The sequence below is a fragment of the Cyprinodon variegatus genome, unplaced genomic scaffold (genome assembly GCF_000732505.1).
Source record: "Cyprinodon variegatus isolate N-32 unplaced genomic scaffold, C_variegatus-1.0 Scaffold182, whole genome shotgun sequence".
Taxonomy (NCBI): domain Eukaryota; kingdom Metazoa; phylum Chordata; class Actinopteri; order Cyprinodontiformes; family Cyprinodontidae; genus Cyprinodon; species Cyprinodon variegatus.
In genome coordinates, this window is record NW_015150635.1 from 618,061 (window position 1) to 640,982 (window position 22,922).

A 22,922-nucleotide genomic window follows, 5' to 3' on the forward strand; every position below is an offset into this window, starting at 1 on the left:
AGTCCAATCTGCACAGGTTAATTCACGGTGAAGATTGGACTCACCTGCTTCAGTGGCTGGGTAGAACAAATACATGACATGGAGATGACTTGTTGACTCCACATTGCCCATGTCTGGTACAGACCCCCACATAGCAATGGTGCGCTGTAACATGGAATCCCCAGCAACAGCTGCCTTAAAGGGGAACGCCATTTTTTTACAATGAGCCCTTGATTTTACGTTATTACATCATATTCTACTCACCCATATGAGTTTTGTGTCATTTGGATTAGAAATGCTGGTGTACCATAAAGAATACATTATGAACAGTTTAGGTTGTGCCTTCAAGTCGTTGCCCATACGAAGACCTTACTTGGATATAACCTAACCAAATATCTTCAGAACAGCTCCAAAAGGCTGATTCCATGCAAAGCGAATCACACAAATTATGGAATAGTGAGCAACATTGAAGTCCTTTTTTTCCTGAGCCCAAGTATGATATTTCTCATTCCTCTGTTTCAGGAGAAGGAATCTGAAAATCAATATGTTGTGAAGCTCTCCCACATCTTAAATAGGCTTTACAACACAATCCTCCAATGCTGGGGATTTCCAAGTTGATGTATTTTCTCACTTTTTGTACCTCACTTTTTCCTTCCACTCATTTCTCCCTGAAATAAAAAAAAGCCAGTGTCCATAATGTTGTTTATAGTGTTAATGACTTTCTGCTAGACAACTGTCAGGTCAGCGTTCTTCCCCAATGATTGTGTCGCCCTAAGAAGCTAGTTTAGCTAGTCTTGATTCATGATATACTGTATGATATTAAAGTTTTTATTTATTCTTTGAATTACTAAAACAAAAGCTTTGCAGTCATTTAGTATAAGAATTTATTAACCTCTGACTGTATGTTGAACTGTCAATGCTTCTTCTTTCTTAACAATCATGTGTACTCAAATCCTAATGGTGTGACCTGTCTTTGAAGCTCCCTCCCAGCTGTAAGACATTCCAGGAGGCCCAGACTGATTTGAACCACACGGCAGCTGAACTCAACCACTCAGCAGGCGAGGTCGTCCACTCATCCCGTGGAACAAGTAGCCAGCTGGCTGCAGCCTCGGGGAAGTTCAGCCAAGACTTTGATGAGTTCCTGGATGCTGGCATTGAGATGGCAGGACACACCCAAGTGGGTTTTACAATCGACAGCTACCTCCCTCACATACCACAGAGATGGCTATTCAGCAGAGCCTTTAAAACATCTTTGTTCTAGAAGCTTTGAATACGGACTGTATGATTTTATTACCTTATTAGCTAAGATGTTGCTCAATCAGTCATTTTCACCTTATTAACTTGGGCACACTGATTGTCTTTAATAGCTCTAACCCTTTAGTTTTAATAAGATGTAGTTTTGATCTTGTTCTGGTGATTTAACTCATTCATCTGGAAAGATGGTGTGCAATCGAAGTTGACATAGCATGACACCTAATCTTGAACCTCCTTCAAAGAGAATACTAAGAGAGGGCATTAAAAACATAATTTTTTAATTAATATCCAAAGATAGAAGTTGTCTAATCTGCAATCTGTCAATTGTTCATGTTTATCTTATTCTATTTGTAAAAAAAAAAATAATAAAAATAACTGTGTTCTTTTTTATTTGTGTATGTTAAGACAAAAGAGGACCAGATACAAGTCATTGGTAATCTGAAGAACATCTCAATGGCATCCAGTAAGCTGCTATTGGCCGCCAAGTCTCTTTCTGTGGATCCAGGTGCAGCCAATGCAAAGAATCTTCTAGCTGTAGCAGCAAGGTGTGATTCATGAGTAATGCAATTCTTTTTTTTTTGTTGCCCATGCATGATACTGTGTGTTTATATGGTACTGATTAAGAAGGATGTGATGGATACAGAAAACATATTTGTACTGAATCTGTATGCCACTCCCACAACATGTCTATTTGATCTTACTAAAGAGAGTGCATATCCTCCTGCTAGAGGAAAAGAGCCAAGCAGCTGGTCCCATCGGGCTTTTGGCCTGACTGACTTCTCTCTGTCTAATTAGGAGGATGGAAGCCTTGGCTAGAGCTTGTCTGTGCTCAGCAAGGCTGAACACAAACTCCAGACAATCTCTGTACCCCTGTGCACAGTATTAACCAATAACAATGAGAGACCAGCACTGCCATGCTTGAATAGGGAAGCGTAAAGCATGTCTGAGTGGAGTTAGGATCTTTGTGTGTCCATGTAGATGACACTTGTGAAAGTTAACAGGATGTATTGCTATTGCTGGTGTGTTTCAGGGCGGTGACGGAGAGCATTAACCAGCTGATAACGCTCTGCACACAGCAAGCAGCCGGACAAAAAGAGTGTGACAACGCCTTGAGGGAGCTGGAGGTAGCTATCCTTAGATTAATTTCACCACACACAGACAAAACACATTATTTTAGATCCACATTTGTTACCGTGTATATATGTACACGCCACTCGAACTATGTTTTTTATCTTTATGTATTTTTTTCATTTAAAGCTTTTAAATGCCCATTGATATCTTATTCTGTCCTCTATCACCAAGGGTACTGTTCCCACTGCTATCTGCAAATTTGCTACATTGCAAATCATGCAAAGCCTTCATTTTTTTCTAACCTTTGGGCTTAAGGATAAATGGTGTAGAAATTGCGGTCTCTGCAATTATTTTATAGCATTCTTTATTAAGGGGTCCCTTCTCAAGGATCCTTAGTGTGAGTTATTCTTGTGCCAACCAGGAAGCTTATATCTGTGCTTCCATTTAACTTTATTGATGCTTTGTACCAATGAGAATTACCATTTTTTTTGCCAAAAAATCTTTCATCTAAAAGCATAAGAAATTTGACCTTGCACCACACAGAATATTCTTTGTGACTATATATGTATTTTACATTTTTACGTTTTACAAAACATATTTTATTTTATGTTTTGTCCACGCTACTAGTTTCATTATAAATCATGTTAACCTTATCCTCCTCCAAGTATTTATAAAACTCTGTGTGGGTTGAACAGAGTGACACTGAGATGTTAAGGTGTTTTTTGATTTGTTTGGAGGTTATTTTAGATTACCAAATAAACCCAATTGTTTATGTCATTGCACGGTCATCCATGAATTAATATAGTAGAAACATGCGTCTTTAGGCAACTGCATGTTGGAAAAGTGTGGTAGCTTTTTCAAAACCCTTTTCTTATTTTTTCTTTTTTTCTATGTACTTCAATTCGTTAATCTTTGGATCAAAGTTTCTTTTTATTGTGATTTTTTTTTTTTTTTTTACATCTGGTGTTGGAAGCTGTCTAGTTAAAATGATTTTAATATATTTTCATGCACATTTGACATGCATAACCATTGCAATTATTGCGAGTTGTTTTGTTTTTGTTTTTTGTTTTTTTACATGCAGGAGCAGTTTATTAATGTTTTAAAATCTGAAATAATACTTGAGATACTTTTGCAAGTCCTAGCTGAGTTGAAAAAGAAGTGCCAGGGATAGAGAGCAGGAGCAATGAGAAGAGAGAGGAAGAGGAAAAACAAGACGTTTCTTCCATCATTCATAATAAGCAATGTGAGATCTTTAAGAAACAAGTTAAAAGACCTTGGAAATGCAATGTTATGCATTTTACTAATATGTGCCTGCAGGATCATATCCCCCAATCCAGTGTCTCTGCCAGGCTTTCTGACCATAGAAGCAGATAGAGATTTTAAAAAAGCTGTAAAACTTAAGAGAGTTGGGTTGGCAGTGCTTGTGAAGAACAGATAGTGTCATCCAGGATTTTTAATTTCTGAAGATCAGATATTTAGCTGTTGGCAGTTAGTTTTGCTCGCTGAGCATAATCTTCAGTAGATTTTTAAACAACAACAGAATGTTTTCAGTCAAAGAGTTCTCAAGATCCCACACAGGACAGACCACTATAGAAGATCTTTCTTGCCTACAGCTATCAACATATACAACTTGGAATCAAAAAAACAAACAAACAAAGAAAAATAGTTACTACAGCATTTAATTTCCCCTTGGGATTACGAAAGTTTTTTCTAATTAAATCATAAGTGAATTTTGAGTTTCCCTAGAAAAGCTTTTTACTGTACCAATATTTCTGTATGATATCATTGAATCATCTTTGCAAAGTGCCTTGAGATTACATGTTTCTTCAGCTGAGACTATATGGATTTCATTTAAATTAATTAAACATAGCTGTGGGAAGAAGGTATGTAACAAAGGTCATGTTGGGATACACAAAGGCAATGTTGGATTTTGTAGAGAGGGCTTTGTCCTCTTTAGTCACTGGTTCCACTTGTAGTCTTTTTTTTTTTATCTGCTCACTCTCATAGCGTTGTTGAAGATTACCAGTAAGTGTGCTTGCACTGATTGAACCTTCAGTGCTTTCATTATACCTGCTCTAGCCTGCTTGGTTTAACGATATTTTTACACTATTACCTAACTGAACATTAATTTTAACAACAGTAAAATTTAACTGAAGGCACCAATTGATATATTTTATCTTTAAAGCATCATCCAATCCATGTTATTTATATTGAATGGCTTTTTGATATGTGAATTAACTGCATGATAGATTTACTGTGGCACTAAAGGAGAAATGTTTATTGATGTGTTCACAGTTGTTGAAGTTATTAACATCTCCATCTGTGAACAGGCTGTCAGGGGTCTCCTAGGCAACCCCAACGAGCCAGTAAATGAACTCTCCTACTTTGAATGCATCGAAAGCGTCATGGAGAACTCGAAGGTACGGGTGTTCAAAATGATTCATACTGTTGTGTGTGTACTTTAATTGTCAGACAGCTTAATGTTTGTGCGCATTTTCCTTATTTTCAATGCACCCCAGGTTCTGGGAGAGTCAATGGCAGGCATTTCTCAGCACTGTAAGACAGGTGATGTTTTAGCCTTTGGGGAGAGTGTGAGTTTGGCATCCAAAGCTCTGTGTGGGCTAACCGAGGCTGCTGCACAGGTGAGATCACAGCACACTTTGATTTCAGAATTTTTTTCTCTTTTCAGTGTAATAACTTTCACACAACTAACCAGACTGCTTTATATTGTAAAAGAAAAAAATATTCATAGCCAAACTACATGAAAAGAATATGAAACATCGTAACAGTTTTTCCAAAACTCTAAGTTGATACGATTAAGGAACTACTTTTTAACCATTTAGACTCATGCAGGTTAAATAAAGTTTTTCCAAAGATTTTACAGGATTCTACCCAACAAGCTATGAAATAGCATCCTTGTTGCCTTTTCAAGGAGAAAATGTTTTGTTGACATTTTCTTCTATTCTAGATAAACCCCCAAGTTATATTTAACAATCAATCAAATATTTAACAACGCAATCAATCATCAGTTTAAACCAGCTTTTTATTACTATTTGAGATATTATTATTGTTGCTCTCTGAAATATAATGTAAGCTGGAAACATACAGTATGATCAGAACTTAGGAGAATAGTCTTTTGTTGAGCCTGATTGCAGTGAATAATGACTGCAGACGGTGGCTGAATGGACAAAATATTGTACATTAAATTTGAAATTAGAAGGGAACATAAGTCAATCTAAACCAAAAACACTTATACTAAATGGATGAATCAGCAATCAAACCATACCTAGGTAGCACAGTTAATGTATTACTTTAATGAAAAGGAATTTATTTCAGACAATTTGACAAGTTTAAAACGTTTCAATGTAAATCGCTTTGAAGCTTGTTTTTTCAAAGGTATCCTTCCTTAACACACTTTTTTTTCTAATTGCTAGTAACAAAAAAAAGCTTCTACCAGCTTGCCATCAGTTTAGAGTTCTTAAGACATATAAAGAGCCAAAACATTAATAGTCTAAACCAGAGGTCTTCAATGACCCCCAAACCGATGGAGAGATCGTGCGGAGAACACCTCATTTTATATATATTGTATGTTATATCAAACTGGTCCTATACTCACTCTATTACTTATGGAATAATGTAGCAGAACTAATTTCACCTAGGGATTATTAAAGTATTTCTGATTCTGATTCCTCGGAGATGGGACAGGTGTTGAGAAAAAGCTCCTGTGTGTCGCTGAATGTGCACATTGATGATTGAAAGACATCTTCTGCCTCCATTTATCCATTTACAATAGTGTGTTGAATTCATGTTAATGTGTATTTAAAGACACTTCAATAAGTGGAAAACATTGCAGAGGGAAATATAAAACTTTCATGACCCTCATGCAGTACCACTGTGGACCCCCTAGGGGTCGCGGACCCCCTGTTGAAGACCTCTGGTCTAAACTCAACATCAGTTTATTCAATTTACCAGTAAACATTAACACAATACACACACTAAATATGAGATATTTTATCTAATAAAAACATCTGGAGGTCATTAATCCAGAGAATGACACATTGATTTGTTGACTTGAAGTTACATTGCCAAAGTTCTAATTCCAATTTGCAACTTTGCCAAAAAGTTTAAAATACACTAAATAGAAACAAACATCCATAATTCAAGTAAAATGGAAGAAAAAGAAAACGTCTTAAAATTAACAGACATGCACAAGGACTGAGGAGAAACACAGGTTTAATCTGTTCAACACACCAGTCTGTACACAGCCTACCACAAATAGAGCCAAACAACCAGGGCAGTATTGATATTTTCCACCAGGCAATGATTGCAAATTTTAAACAGGGCATTAGGGTCTTACAACACTGGTCGTGTGACGGTCCTTTTAAATGCCATTAAGTGACATGGGTCGCATAAATTTGAATGTTGGTCAAATTTTGTAGCTTAGATGGGTAGGCTCTAACATTTTATTTATTTTATCTTATCTTTTGCTGGTTAAATCCTCAATAAACTGACACGTTTTTTTATCAATTCTTTAGGCCTCTTACCTTGTAGCTGTTTCCGATCCTAATAGTCACTCTGGTCATGAGGGGCTGGTGGATCCGATTCAGTTCGCAAGAGCCCATCAAGCCATACAGACTGCTTGTCAAAATTTAGTGGATCCAGCCAGCAGTCCGTCACAGGTAAGATGCTACATCTTAATCTATAAGACAATACATAAATATTTCCTATCGTATAAATATAACTTCTTGACTTCCTGTTGTGAGATATGTGTGATTACATTGCATAAAATTGTTAGAATACCTGAACCTTAACTTTTCTTACAGCAAAAGATACACTCTTTCAAAGGTTCTGAATTTTTTTTCTTCACTCAACATTTATTTGGGTTATATTGCCTTTGCACAACACTTAGACATTTAATTGCAGACATTTCAGCTAAATAAACGTTGTCTTGTTGTATTGTAACGTTGTGCTTTGAAAACTTGTGCTGTAAACATTAATGTACATGTTACCATTAGATGATCGGCTGTTAAACACAACACCAACAATGTAGAAAATTAACCTGACTGTCAAACTTTCTAACTCATTAAATCCATGTTATGGATTGATTCAAGCCTAAAATTAGAAAAAGAATCTCAAGCGTTTAACTTGTTGGTGAATTTCTACTTTTTTTTTTTTTAACAAGACTCTATTTATATATTAATTATGATTTTTAAAAATGAGTCACATTAATGCATTAGTCTCCTTATGGTTTTACTGTGAAGGCTGGTCATGAGGTTGGACTTTGTTTTGCACTGGCTGTTATTTCTTTTCTATTTTTTTTTTTTCATTTTAATTTTAATAATCTGAACCTTTCAAATGTGGGACACTGCTTCATTCATGGGGCACAGAGTCAGAAGTAGTAAAAAAATCTGCAACGATCAGAATCTGCTTACCCTGCATAGTAGGAGCCTCATACGCACTGCAGTCAGTGTGACATGGAAAAAAATTGGATGCAACAGTGTGGCCCTTGCTTCAGACCTTACTCCTAAAGACCACACACTTTAACACAGACACACATGTTGTGTCAAACAATTCTTGTTGGCTCTTTCCATTGATTTCTATTGATATTGCATACATTTCTATGGCCTTACCCAGACCCTTAACCTAACAATTATCAACGCATACCTAAACCTAACCTAAACTCATTTCACACCTTCTTCCAGGGTGGGAATTTCCAGTTCCTGAGGGCCGGTATCCTTCAACTTTTAGTTGTGTCCCTGGTGCAACACCCCTCAATCAAGTAACTAGATAAATAAGTGGACTAGATAAATAAATGATTGCATACAGATAAAGTAATTCAGCAATTTGATTCAGATATGTTGGACCAAGGACACATCTAAAAGCTGCAGGAAGCTCAACCTAAGGAACTGGAATTGCCCACTCATGCCTTAGTTCTAAACCTAACCCCCACTCCAATAAGATTACTTCTCCTCATAGGGACATGTATCTATAAGTCCTCATAATGTAGCCTATTACTGGGAAATTGCTACCATGGGGTAACCAGGACTGTAGGCAAAAGACTTGAGAACTGGCTTGGACCTCCCTAAAGACTTGGTACCAATATCAATGAGACCAACATGTGCACAGGCAAACAACTTGGAAGTTTTAGTAGTAGTGTTATGGATTATGTGTATAAATGGACTCTCATTTGATTTGAATGTTTTGTGGCTATACTGTATTGTTAGTGTATTTTGCTGTGCTTCAGAATACCTACAGTTCTAAACATACTTGATGCTTCCTGTCTCTGTGTCTGAAAGGTCTTGTCTGCAGCAACAATTGTTGCCAAGCACACCTCAGCTCTGTGTAATGCCTGCCGTCTAGCTTCCTCTAAAACTTCCAACCCTGTGGCTAGGAGGCAGTTTGTCCAGTCAGCTAAAGAGGTGGCCAACACTACAGCCAACCTTGTCAAAACCATCAAGGTCAACTCCCCAACTGATCAAAACGTTGAGTGTAAATTTGTTACAGATCTTTTTTTTTTTTTTGCTTGTCTGTGGTTGATCAAAGGAGATGGTGCAGATGTGTATGTATAATTCAGTTAATTTTAATCATGTGATCAACTTGGAGAGATGTTTTCATGCTTAATTTTCTCTTTTCAGGCATTAGATGGAGATTTTTCTGAGGACAATAGAAACAGATGCCGTGTTGCTACAGCTCCACTGCTTGAGGCTGTAGAAAACCTATCAACCTTTGCTAACAACCCTGATTTTGCAAGCATCCCAGCTCAGATCAGTAATGAGGTATTTATGCGTTGTAATGACCATTTGTTTTTATTGTGTTGTTTTAATGGTTGCACAGCACATGCAGCAGAGAAAACTAAATACAAACTGAATTAAAAATTTTTGTATTGATTTTGCATGTTTTATTGTCAACATCTTCCTATATACCAGCTCTTCACAATACTTTAGAATTTGACCTGATTGTGCATTTATCTTTTTTCTATTAACATCACAGTAAAGTGTAAGATCAGTTTCGGTCTTTAGTAGCGCTGTGCTTGAACAGTGCTCTGAACGTTTTATGGCTGTAATCTATTGTAGGGCAGTGTTTTACAGTGCTTGCTCTTACTACAGCTGCTGTAATCTTCAGCTTGTTAATCTAATTGTCAAGAGAGATTTTGGCTCATATCATAAAGACTAAAGGTGTTAGTCCCCATGTCTGTGTAAAGCTGCCTTTCTAATCTCATCCCTCTTTTTGATTCCACAATTGATCTCTCTACAGTAGCCAGAGAATACTAACAACTCTGTCCAACCAAAACAGCTCGCTGCTGGCTGTTCAGCTGCTACCTGGGCTGTATTTTCACCAGCTCTAATCTTTTCATGTCTCCAGGGCTCAGTGGCACAGGAGCCTATTGTGCGCTCAGCCCGCTCCATGCTCGATAGCTCTACTTACCTTATAGAGACGGCACGGTCACTTGTCCTCAACCCTAAAGACCCCCCCACGTGGTCGATCTTGGCAGGCCACTCCAGGACAGTTTCTGACTCGATCAAAAGTCTCATCACATCAATCAGGTTGGTTACAACCTGCTCAATGTCATGTCTTTTTTCAGCATCATTACCCTGGATCCATGATTTCAGATGTGAACTGATGAGCTAGAGTAAACACTTTTATGTACACTTGCTTGTTTCCCTTTGTAGTAAATTGCAAGTCTAAGTGTATAGTAGCTAATATCTCGTCTGCATTGCGGAAATTAGTTAAAAGCAGTAAATTGTGTGCAAAGCAGAGCTGAAACAGATTTCACTTTGTGCTGGTCCACCCATATCAAAAGTGCAATATACTCAGTGCAACAAAACCATAGGTTACCTACTTAGAAGAGCACTTGAAGAGTGCAGACCTCTGCCAAGCAGCAAATTTTGCCCCGTATTGTGCCTTACATTTATAGCTAAATATTTCTTCTGGACTTTTTTGAGCCTGATGCTGAAGCTGTCAATAGTCACTGCTGCCACTCTCTGGTTTAGAGGGGAACTACTTGTTTTCACAAATAATGTTAAAAGAATCCTTTTAAAATGCCTGCATCCAGAGTATTATATGTATCATCACCAAAATGTTATGGAATGTTCTTTCAACTGAGCTTAACTTTTGATTAAAATGTTATCAAAATCTGTTCATCACTTTTCAAGTTATCCTGTAAACAGACAGAAAGAAAGACAAACACAGACACAAATTCCACTAAAAGCATAACCTCCATGGTGGAGGTAATAAGATCGTTTTTCATTGCAGGAATTTTTTTTTTTTCATCATTGCAGGATGAAAAATCAGGGCACATTTCCATTAACATGTTTCTTGTATCAGTGTACACTGGTTACCTGTCAGCCTCTCTGTGATGAATTAAACCTGATTCCGTTCCTCGTAGGAAAAGCTTGATTATAGAATAAACAAAATGGGTTAATCAGTAAGCTTATGTCGTCATGGAAGAAGGAAGTAGATTTCCTTTGTATGTTTTGGAGGGGGGTCCATGAGCATTACACAGTATGCACAAGCCTAAAATAAATCCAAGCAGTGCTGTTATAAAGTAGTGCATAGTTTTCGTTCCGTGCTGTGTCAGTAAAGGTGGACATCTGTCTCTGTGGTTGCATGTGCTAATAAGGTTGACACACCTAGAGACGCAGCCAGAGAGATAGAGTTTCCCATCCAAGCTGTTGATCACTGCAGTTTTTGCAGTATTACCGTGTAGCTCCGCTTTCACTGTTTCATAGCTAAACTTTTCTTCTTTTTTTTTCTGACGACCCTCGCATAACAGCTGGATTTATATTGAGTTTAAATAGCACATATTTGATCTCTGGCTACTAATAAGATCACATCACATGATAATTGTAGTAATTTTTATTTGTGACGGTAAGAATAAAGGGGACTTAATATTACGGCACACCATGGTTTAGGCTTTTCAGTTTTAATTTTTTCTTTCCTATCAATGTTATGCACTACTTCATGTTGATCATTTACTTAAAATTCTAGTAAAATACATGCAGTCACGATTTGACAAAATGTGAATATGTTTAAGGTGTAGGAAAAATCTTTTACTGGACACAACAATCAACTCTTTACTTTTAAATAAAAAAATATATATAAATCTTTATTTCTGGTGACAGGGACAAAGCACCAGGGCAGAGGGAGTGTGATTACTCTATTGATAACATCAATAAATGTATCCGAGACATTGAGCAAGCCTCCCTGGCTGCGGTTGGGCAGACACTGCCTTGCAGAGATGATATCTCCATGGAGGTGAGTGCACGTAACCCATCAACTGTACCTTGTTTAAAAGAAATAACTGGGTATCTGTAAGCCTTTCTGTTGTTGCTTAAGCTCTAATTATCTGCTGGTGTGACTCAACAGGCACTCCAGGAGCAGCTGACATCCTCTGTGCAGGAGATCGGTCATCTGATTGATCCTGTCTCCACAGCAGCCCGAGGGGAAGCTGCCCAGCTGGGACACAAGGTGCTCTTTTCTGACCGTGTATCACTTTATCCATTTTGGATTCAGAACAAAAGACAATTTTGTCTGGGCTTTTTTCTGTATCTGGTGCTTAAATCCTTTTATTTTCTTACAAATCTCTTAAACACATTCTTGCAGGTGACTCAGCTGGCCAGTTACTTCGATCCACTTATTGTGGCATCAGTGGGCTTAGCCTCGAAGCTGCAAGACCACCAACAGCAGATGACCATTCTGGATCAGACTAAAACCTTGTCGGAATCTGCCCTTCAGATGCTCTACGCTGCTAAAGAAGGCGGGGGAAACCCTAAGGTACATAGTTGTTTTTAAGGTTCTTGTGCTCTTAACTGCTATGCTTTTTAGTTTAAAGCATAATCTGTCTAGATTGTAAAATTTAAAAGAGATCATATAAAGTTTCTACAACCTTGTGTTTTGCGGATGAGCGGTATAGCTCAGCACAACATTTAATGTATTGTGTTTTACAATTGGATGTACTACAGCCTTACATTTTGAGAGTTTTATGGTAGAACATCTACGCGAGTACCCCACTGACTTCTCTTTTGAATGAACCACAACTCTCATTGTTAATTAGCCATCCGTTTCTCCCCAGGCTTCCCACACTCATGATGCCATCTCAGAGGCAGCACAGCTGATGAAGGAGGCGGTGGACGACATCATGGTAACCTTGAACGAGGCAGCAAGTGAGGTTGGCATGGTTGGAGGCATGGTGGAATCCATTGCTGAGTCCATTGGCAGGGTAAGCAAGGGTCTCTTTTGCTCAAAACAATGTATGTTTTGTGTTCCTGTTTTTTTATGGCTGTTTGAGGTTAACCTAGATGTTGTTTTTATTTGTTCAATACAAATATTCTTTGAATTTTAGTTTTTGAGTCTAAAGTTCTTTTCAAAGTTGAAGGAAAATGAAGAAATTGGCCATCAGATGTAGTTACCTGTTTGATCAATCCAAGCCACCTACCAGATATATTGTTTCAGTAATCAGACTGGGAATCTAATATATAAGCTCATTTAAGTTAATTTTTTTTATTTTATTCTAACTTATATTGGCTTACAGCTGATGAGAATTGGATTATACAATGCAACATTTCAAAATACAACTTGGAATGTCGACCTACACCATGGGGAAGGCTGCTGACTTCATAGTTGTCAGATTATAAGTAGACAGTTTCTTTAGTAGTGACCATTTGGATCTGACCGTCTTTCTGGAGGGTGTCAGTGACTGGATGTTATGTTAAGTAATTTCTATAAAAAATTGGGTAAAAGGTAAAGGGGTGTTCGAAAGAGGTACTTAGGAAACAGGGATAACGGAGACAAATGCCATTTTAAGTTGAAGAATCATCTATGAGCTGTGAATCAGTCAGGGCTTCAAAAGCGAACATTACCCAGAAATATCCAGGAAATTGTCTATGCAGTAATACTCCTTTCACACTGGCAGAAAAACCCACTTGAACCCAGGAACAATTGGCTTTTAGTTGCAGTGGGAATAGCTCACTGACGCGTGTCTACCTGGGTCAAACGACTCGGCAAGCTACCCATGTTAAATCCGCCTCGACTCTGATCGACATGCTGTGAAAACACCAGACCCAGGTTGAACCGCTAAATTACGCAACACCATTGAATGCAACGTCAACACACCATGCCAGTCTCTTCTGATCTAACAAGCCAAAACAACTCTGTTTACATTAGGTAAATATGGCGCAAACACTGGTGAGAGTTATTCGGAGGAACAAAAGAGCGAAATAATAAAGAATACTGACTACGCTCTGGCTCCCCACCATGTTGCGAACCATTATTTACTTTCCTGATTTTCGTTGCATTGTCAATATCATTAATGCTCTCCCAGCGTGAGGCCCTCATCAGACACGCAGTGGTGGGGGAAAGTGGCCACGCAGCTCACCAGCAGGGAGTCAGACTCGGCTTTTCCGGTCAAATGGGAAAAGAGCCGATTGTTAGCGGATTATACCGGTTTTGAAAACCCCAGGTTTTCAGTGGGAAACCGCCTTAAGTGTCTAATTCATCATGTAAATTTCCATTTGGAAATACAGACATGTTCCACTGGTAGATTGTTTTATCAAAACCTAAATTTGGCCTATTTTTACATGTAAACTATAATCACCAAATTCAACAGACAAAAATGTTTGCAATAAAGCTGTGTGAGATGAGTTTCATTTTTTTTTTTATCAAATGACTGCAATGGAGTAATTTTTCATCTGCAATCTGATTTTTTAAGAAACACATGTACACTTTAACAGTCGACTTCATGAGGACATCTTTCATCTCTTATTTTTTAAACGCAATTTAACATTTTATACCACTGCAGTGCAGATAATCATAGTATGTTTGAAAGAAATCTTAAAGGGATCTAGAAAACAATATCACAAGAAACTTTTTCTTGGGAGACGGGATTTCGGGCAGAAATCTGTTGACGTGACGCCAACTACAAGATCACTTTGCTGGCAAATAAATGCAAACCAGTGTAATCAGAGCTCTGTAAAATACAGGATTGTTTTAACATAATGAAACACAATGTTACCAGAGGCATTTAATGAGGCATTTTTTTCGCAATCAGCAAACCTGAGGGCAAAAAAAACAGACTGCATTTTTTCTACATCAATGAAATAACAGAAAATAAAAAGCCCTTTCCACACACAAAGGAAAATATTAAAGCACACCATCAGGGTCACTGTAAGTGAAGTTGTTTCCCCTTTTGTAGGTAAAAATAGTCAGTGAGATATTATAGTACATAAACAATATGGTGAAGGACTAAACTATGTTTTTAATACATGTACGATAAGACAATATTTGGTGGGGAGTGGCAGCCTAGTGGTTAGGGCATAGGGCTTGGAATCCTGAAGTTGGGAGTTCAAAACCCACTCCCACAGACTGCCCCTCTGGCTCTCTGAGCAAGACCCTTCACTCCCAATTGCTTCCCGGGGGCCCCACGTTGCAACCTATTCTCATTATGAGTGCGTATGAAATCGTACGAAATGTTATGCACCGTAAATTCGTACGTTTTGGACGTTTTTTTCGTGGTATGCGCATGCACATTTGACGCACCATTCACGGATATAGAATATAGATTACAATTAGCCCTTATCCTGACCCTAACCCTAACCCTAGGATATAAAACAGCAAGCAACGTAGTTAGAGACATGAATAAGTGATTATTGCACCCATTTTTACGTCCGTCCGCGGATCTGCCTTTTTTTTTCTTTCTGCCAGCGCATGCGCACTGATGTGGTTTTTTGAGGAAAAACGTCCAAAACGTACGAAATAGTGTGCATAACTTTTCGTACGATTTCATACGCACTGATAATGAGAATATGTTGCACGATGGTAGCCCTCTGTTCTCCAAGGAGATGGGTTAAATGCAGAAGTAAATTTCCCAAATTTGTGATCAATAAGATTCGATTAATATTTGCTGTCTGTGCTAACATATTACTTTCAATGCAGTTTTTATTTCCCAACCTGCTCATTATTGCTTAACTAATGCACATTTTTCTTCAAACAAAATATAAACAAACACCGTAATTATGTCAAATAAAAAAAGGAAGAATTCTTGTGACCTTTATTAAAATGTACAACCATTAGCTCCTGTTGATTACTGTCGTAAATAGTTACTTTTTTAAGACTACTTTTTCATTTTTGGGAATATAAGTTACTGTGTTTAAGCACTTAAATATTTTTAGGTAAGTGTGTCTGAAGTGTATATCCCCCCGTGAACAACATTTAGTCTTTTATTAGATGTCCTTTTTTTTTGTTATTACAGTTTATAATGCCTACCTAATGCAAAATCCTCAGAAAGTTGATAAAGGATGAAATAATTGGGTATTTGGATTTGCCCAAAGTATCTATATTTGTTTCAAAAGGAAAAGTCACAATTGCTGATTGGTCAGCTGCTGTCAAGCCTCCAGGATTGATTGACAGGTGGCGTCACGTCAACTTGCAAGAAGAGTGACTGAGGTGTTTGCCTTGGATAAATGCTTTCATGTGAAATGTTCTAAATTGGTGTCTTTCTCTCCACTGGTGATGTTAGCTGAGACTCCTCCTGCAGGAGGACATGTTGATATGTTGACAGTGTGGTTAATAATTGATAATGAACTGCACATATGCAGAGAAGTGGATCGGATATTTTCCAATTAATTTGTTTTCTTGTAAAAGCCATATTTAATGAGAAACTGTAAAATAAATGAACCCTGTTATTATCTCATATGCTTCCTTAGCCTTATTTATTTATAAACAGACTGAACCACCTGCTGTTTTTCTCTTTTCAGAGGAAGACTAACATGGGCAAAGAGAATGTATTTACTTATGACAATCCCAGCTGTGGACATGACAGTTTAATGAAATGTTTTCAAATTAATAAGATATTTAAAAGATACCATCATAACTGGGAATTTAATTAGCAGCATAAGTTCTTGCATAATTGTTATTACTTAGTATAAAAATATGCAGTATCCCTAAATTTAATGGTAATAAGTTCTGACTTTAACAGCTTGATGAAGGAACTCCCCCTGAGCCTGAGGGATCTTTTGTTGACTACCAAACCACCATGGTGAAGTTCTCAAAGGCCATCGCCATCACTGCCCAGGAAATGGTTGGTACAATATCTACCACAGCATTAAACCATAAAGCTATAGACTTAAGAATCAGCTTTTTTCATCACCTTTGTGCACACAAAAATGGAATGTTCTTTTGGCTCCAATTTCCTTTCTTATATATATTGAATATATTTATTTTCAGAGTATCTGGAGAAAACATAATTTATTTTTTGTTTTATTTAATCTTGGTTTAACCAGATGACCAAGTCTGTGACCTGTCCTGAGGAGCTGGGTGGCCTTGCCTCTCAGGTAACTGTGGACTATGCACAGCTTGCACACCAAGGACGTCTTGCAGCAGCCACTGCAGAGCCAGAGGAGGTAAGTTTGAAGCCATCATAAAAGATGTGATGAGATATCAAATATTTTAAACCTGTTTGCAACTTGGATTTACATATATTCATTTTTATCTCATTTTAACGGATTCCTCATACTCTTATTAGAGTATATTTTCTCTATTCTTCGATGTCCTTCACAAACTTCTTCAACAATAGATTCAACAGAAAAGTGTCCCCTCCAGCATTCCTCTCTCAGTGCCCACTTGCTGCTCACTTAAAGCTTTTCTGACTTATCCCGAGGATAGCTGTGTGTGCAAATATACAACTAATAAGCACACAGCTCTTATCGTATCCTGTATATAACAAGCTGCTTGAAACCCTGCTGGTTGCTATAGTGACGGTGCTCTAAAAGCCTATAGTGATGCTTGTAATGAAGTACCACCCACCCATGAATAACAGTCAGGAAATTAAAGGTGTAGTGCCAACATTTATTCTTTGAGGGGGCTTGAAATGTTTCATTTCCCACCTTTCAGTAAGAGATCCAAGCTGGAAGGGTGATTATTATTCTAGCATAGCAACTTAAACAAAAAGGGAGATTCTGTGTGAAAGCAAGCTGCTTTGTGCTTTTAGGTTGCTTTCCAGATTAAGACACGGGTGCAAGAACTAGGCCATGGATGTATTTATCTGGTCCAGAAGGCCGGAGCCTTGCAGCTCAGCCCGACTGACAGCTTTTCCAAGCGTGAGCTCATTGAGTGTGCCCGAGCAGTCACAGAGAAGGTAAGCAGCAAAGAAGTTAAAAACTGCTCAACAATTCCTTGACTGTTTTTAAATGATTTAACCATCATTACATGTTTTCTTCTAAATCTAAGTATAACATAAAATTAGTATATTTCTGGTTTGATAAATAGTGTACGAAACTGTCTACATGGCATTCTTCTGAAACTTTTTGTGTTTTGGGAGATAAAAATATTCGAACAATGTAAATTACCATACTGACCCCAATATAGGATGACCCTAATTATAAGACTATTTCAATAAAATATTTTTTGTTGAATTGCTAAAAATTTTATTTAAATAATATTGCATTGAAAGATTTTTGCAATTAAACAGTTAAAAGTAAAAATGGTAATGACATATTTAATTGAAATCTTGCAAACTTCAACTCAAATGCAATCTGAACTTTGCAAAGAGAACGTCTCAAAAACCTGTATGAGGCTTTTCCTCACAGACGTCCTCTGCCTCGCTGCACTCGCTGTCACTCCTACCCTCACTGTGCCGCTCTGCAATTTTTTGATAAGAATTTCTTGTGCTGTTCGCATTTTTCCATTCTTTTTGAACATGCCATCTTCTAACATTGCAATGCCTCCGCTGCATTGACTGTGTTTATTTTACAGTTGGCATCATAACTCCGCCTCAGATGTATGCAAACTTGTCTGACTTTTGCTCCTCTCCATTCTGGGGAGTGACTATTTGCAATATCCTTGTCACTTCTCTGTTGTGATTAAAATTTTAAAAAATAACTCCATCCACAGTGAGGTCACTGGCTTTACAAAAATCGTGCGCCCTCTGCTGTTGCGTTTGTGTAGCGACCAAAGACAACTGTCGGCCTGTAAAATTGGTTAGACACTGATTATATGACGACCCCACATTTTCGCTTCATTTTTAACGAAAAAAAATGTGTTATATTCGGGCCAATATGGTACTTAACTTTTTCCTGCTTTCGTGTAACATGCTTTCTGTACAATTCAAGGAGGAAAAAAAGGCAATGAGGGGAAAATAAGAAAAAAATAAATAAAATGGCTCCAATAGCTTGAAATAATGTAGACAGCTTTAAAATGTTTTTATTGCAGATTAATTAATCATCTTTTTTTAAAAGACAGACCCACCTAGAAAATAAACCTGGAACAAAGTTTAACTGATATTGATGTCTTGTCCGTCATTGTCATCCAAACATTAGATGCATCCCTGCTCCAATAAACCAAGTCAGATTATTTCCTCAGGATGTTAGCAAGTTTTCAGAGGCCTGGTAATGAGCTGTTTGCTTAATTCTGGTGTGGTGTGAATAAATGTTAAGGTTACAGGATGATGGGTTTTTAACACTGGAGTTGGACAACCCTGAACTTAAGAGAAAATTTGAGAAGGTATGAAAGTCCTAAAGGATGGAGGGTTATAGTAGTAAAGCGTGCCTGCTATTTATGGAGGCTATAGTCCTTGAAGCAACTATCCTAGTGTGCATCCAGAAAGAATTCACAGTTCTGCACTTTTTTCACATGTGGTGATGTTACAGCCTTTTTCCAAATGTATTCATCTCTTTCCTCAAAGTTCTACATAGAAAAACTTCATATGTTTGCTAGAAATGTAAGACTGAAAAGGCAATGTTATGGTCCGACATCACTGTAATTCCAGGTATATAACAAAATACACAGAACAACGCCTAGATCAGAGAAAAAACATCATCAAGAGTCCAGAACTAAATATCTAAGCACCTAAGAGGCGTTGTGGACAAAAAGTTTTCTTAGTTTTCAAGCATGATGTAGGATACTAATAGGCTATTGCAAGAGTCAAACACATGCCTTTTTTGGATGTAACAAGCGATCTTAGCAGGATCTGTATTTCTAGTACTGAAGTCATACCATATCCACTGTCTCATGCTTGGTAACTGTGATGCCTGCATGGGTCAGAGAAAGTAGAGCACTACTTCTCCTTCAGTTTGCACCACAGTTTCACAAATGCCTTTCCAAAATTAGAAATGAAGCATCATGAAACCTGCGTTGACTAAACTGCTATTGACACTCAAAATGCAAGACTTGTATAATAGTTTTCATCCATTTCCAGATCTGCAATCTTTCTTGATCATTTCTGTCCAATGTTAGCAAGGTCCTCAAATGTGACCTTGTTTCTAAGTTGAAGTTTACAAAAAAGAAAAATTATTTTAGTACAGACCAAGAAAACAGACTAAAGGACTTTCCTATTGTGAGTACACAGTATACAGAATTATAGCACTGATGTTTGTTCTCCATAACATGTAACCACCTTTACCCTCCACCTTCTGGGCCACTTCATCCATTGCACTGAGATCTTCAAACAGCTCACCCATATGACACCATAGACGCTGTCTGCACTGGGATTCATCTGTGAAGACAACACGTACCGAAAGTGTAGACGTCATTGTAAATTAGCATTTTCCCATTCAAATCAGTTTCAATGAGTTGCAGTCGGGACAATACCCTGATGAAGACAACGAGCATGCAGAGACTGAGATGTTTCTGAGAGCTTATGCAGAAGTTCCTTTGTTATGCAAAGCAATTGTTGTAGCAGCTGTCAGTAGTGCCAATTTTCAAACAGTCTAGTTGAAGATGCTGTCAGCCTTGGCTAAGTGGGGCTACAGTGGTCTGCAGTTCTACCACCAATTCTCTGAAACATCTTAAAAGACGGCTTATGGTAGAAAGAGGAAGGTCTAGTTCATGGTTAATAGCTCTGGTGGGCATTTTAGCATTCACAATATAAGAAACTTGAAACACCTGTGCCATTGTGCTGTTTGACGAAACCAAATGTTTTACAATGCCATTTTATTCAGGACAGCCTAAGGCACACCTGTGAAATAATCATGCTGTCTAATCAGCATTTGGATATGCCACACCTGTGAGGCAGATGCATTATCTAAGCAAAGAAGAAGGGCTTGCAGAATATACTGTATATTCAAACAGATCTATGAACAATATTTGAGAAAGAAAGGTATTTTATCTACATAAAAAGAGTCCAACATCTTTGGTTTGAACAAAACCGTCTTGTATTTGTGTTTGTCTTCAGTGTGTATTGTGATGGTTTAATTGGTTTCACATTGATGAAACAGGAAAGCTAATATAATTTGTCTAAGTATTAATTTTATACTGCAAATTTAGTGTTTAAAGAATGGTGAAGCTTTTTTATACAGTGTCTAAAAAATCTAGGATTATGCAAACTGCACTCTCCAGTTACTGCCGGCAGCTGTTCTTCCTTACCGATGAAGCTCAGCAAACATGGCTCCAACACAGGTGAAGTCATAACACATGTCAGCAGTGCTTAAGGCTGTCATTTCTAAAACAGAGAAAACACAGGTCATAAAGTGCTTTCTTTCTCTGAAAAGGATTTTCTTACCATTTTTGATAAAATTTTATTTATTCCTGTAGGGAAGCTTGTATACAGTATATATTTCATTCAGTGTATCTTCCTCTCTTGTTCATCTGCTTTACTCATTTGTGTGACAGAAAAACAAATGATCCAGATATGTCCACAATGAATCCCTATTATCAAATGAATAATCAAGATCATTTTACACAGGAGAAAAAAGGGAAAACGCCATCCTGTATTTGGATTAGCTCCATTCAATGGGAGAAATTTATTCTAAGAAAGTTCCTCAAGAAATAAGGATGGAATCTTAAAAGTCACCTAAAGCATTAACATATTGAACATTTTAAGGGATAGTAAATTTATTTTACCAAGGTAAGCAATTCATGAAGGTTTGTAATGGTATGCTATGTCACCTGCCAGCATAACTGTATTTAGCAAAGAAATCCACAGAATGATAATTCATTTTGCTTTAGAGTAACTATTTCAGAAGCTGTTTTCCTTAAGTCCTGAATGCACAAGAATTTACAAGCAGACTAAGATAGAAATGGAAGAACTTATGTCAAGTTATTTGATCATCAGTATTGCATCATTTTTAGGACATAATTGCAAACCATCTAAGGTCCATTGGTGTATTCTACCATAATTTTCTTTAAAAGAATTCTGCCGTTTCAAAGATCTCATGATGATGTGCATTCTAGTGCAACTTTTTGTTTACTTAATGATTGTACTCAAAGAAAAGGATAATGTTGCTTTGACTGTGTGTGACTCTATCATTGAAATAAGAAAAATACACTCAAAAGTTGTTTCACCTCTTTACTTGGGCTGCCAGAATCTGTATTTTCCCACTTCTCAGTCAATGTTTATATATTTTCCTTGGACTATTTCACATCTTTAGGTATCCTTGGTGCTATCGGCACTTCAAGCAGGAAACAAAGGGACCCAGGCCTGCATCACCGCTGCCAGCGCTGTGTCAGGAATTATTGCTGACTTGGACACCACGATAATGTTCGCCTCAGCTGGAACGCTGAACCCTGAGAACGAAGAAACATTTGCTGATCACAGGTGCTTTTAACCTCAATGAAAACAGTATAAGCCGTCGGAAAAATTGGGGCTGAATTAAACAAACATTCTGTAGAGAGGTACTTGAGATGTTAAAGCTGTTGGTGGGAAAAGAAGCAGCTGTGTTTTATATTGTTGGTGCTTTATAATGACTATAGAGCAGATTGTCACACAATGTGTCCCATCCCTCAGGGAAAGCATCCTGAAAACAGCCAAGACACTCGTGGAGGACACCAAGCTGCTAGTGGCAGGGGCTGCCTCCACCCAGGAGAAATTGGCTCAGGCTGCACACTCCTCAGCCAAGACCATCACTCAGCTTACGGAGGTTGTCAAATTGGGGGCGACCAGCATGGGATCTGATGACCCTGAGACACAGGTGATGAAAATCCATAGTACATGCACACAAATCAATGTATCTTTTTTAATGTAAAAAAATGCACATTTGGTTTGCCATTATAGTTTTATTCAATTGAATCTTAGCTGTTCACAGCATCCTGTGTTAGATTCTCTTTGACTCTCATTTCATCCTACATTGTGCCTCTTCTTTCCCCTGAGTGCATACTACTATCTCTACTTTCCACTAAGTCTGAAGTATCATGACTAGCTCAGAGCGATAAGTGCTAAATCCGCTCCCCAAAGCACAGCTGATAAGCCTACACTCTGACCATTCTGCTTTATTGATTCCATCATTATCTTCTCAGGTGGTTCTTATAAATGCAGTACGGGATGTGGCCAAAGCTTTGGCTGAGCTCATAGGTGCCACCAAATGTGCTGCTGGCAAAGCACCTGATGACCCGTCCATGTATCAGCTGAAAAGCGCAGCAAAGGTAAGGGAACAGAGCTCTGAAAGTCATTACTGTCACATCTCTTTACTTGGTGGATTTCTCTCACAGTAAGCCTGACAGCTGATAGGGGGAGTCTACAGTTATACATGCTGAAAAAAAAAACCTTTTGTGTTATTACCTCTAGATTGATGTCTGGCAGCAACAACTGAGCTTTGATTTTTATACAACGATGATGTGACTGGTCTTATCAGAGTGTTTGCCTTCTTTCTCTGTGGGACTTGAGTCCTCACTAAAATATGTTACTATGTATT

General features: G+C 37.9%; 1 protein-coding gene across 4 annotated transcripts in view; it reads left to right on the forward strand.

The window, feature by feature from the left end:
* The window catches only part of tln2 (talin 2), a 133,179-nt gene that overhangs the window by 89,709 nt on the left and 20,548 nt on the right, over positions 1-22,922 (forward strand). For all 4 annotated transcript variants that reach the window (XM_015378935.1, XM_015378938.1, XM_015378937.1 and 1 more), the window contains exons 29-47: positions 959-1,156; positions 1,639-1,778; positions 2,264-2,357; positions 4,635-4,724; positions 4,824-4,946; positions 6,840-6,983; positions 8,601-8,786; positions 8,940-9,080; positions 9,667-9,848; positions 11,427-11,559; positions 11,671-11,772; positions 11,908-12,078; positions 12,377-12,523; positions 16,277-16,378; positions 16,581-16,700; positions 17,288-17,434; positions 21,663-21,829; positions 22,019-22,202; positions 22,528-22,653. In XM_015378935.1, coding sequence (XP_015234421.1) covers positions 959-1,156; positions 1,639-1,778; positions 2,264-2,357; positions 4,635-4,724; positions 4,824-4,946; positions 6,840-6,983; positions 8,601-8,786; positions 8,940-9,080; positions 9,667-9,848; positions 11,427-11,559; positions 11,671-11,772; positions 11,908-12,078; positions 12,377-12,523; positions 16,277-16,378; positions 16,581-16,700; positions 17,288-17,434; positions 21,663-21,829; positions 22,019-22,202; positions 22,528-22,653 — 2,697 coding nt within the window. The remainder of the gene's footprint in view (positions 1-958; positions 1,157-1,638; positions 1,779-2,263; positions 2,358-4,634; positions 4,725-4,823; positions 4,947-6,839; positions 6,984-8,600; positions 8,787-8,939; positions 9,081-9,666; positions 9,849-11,426; positions 11,560-11,670; positions 11,773-11,907; positions 12,079-12,376; positions 12,524-16,276; positions 16,379-16,580; positions 16,701-17,287; positions 17,435-21,662; positions 21,830-22,018; positions 22,203-22,527; positions 22,654-22,922) is intronic.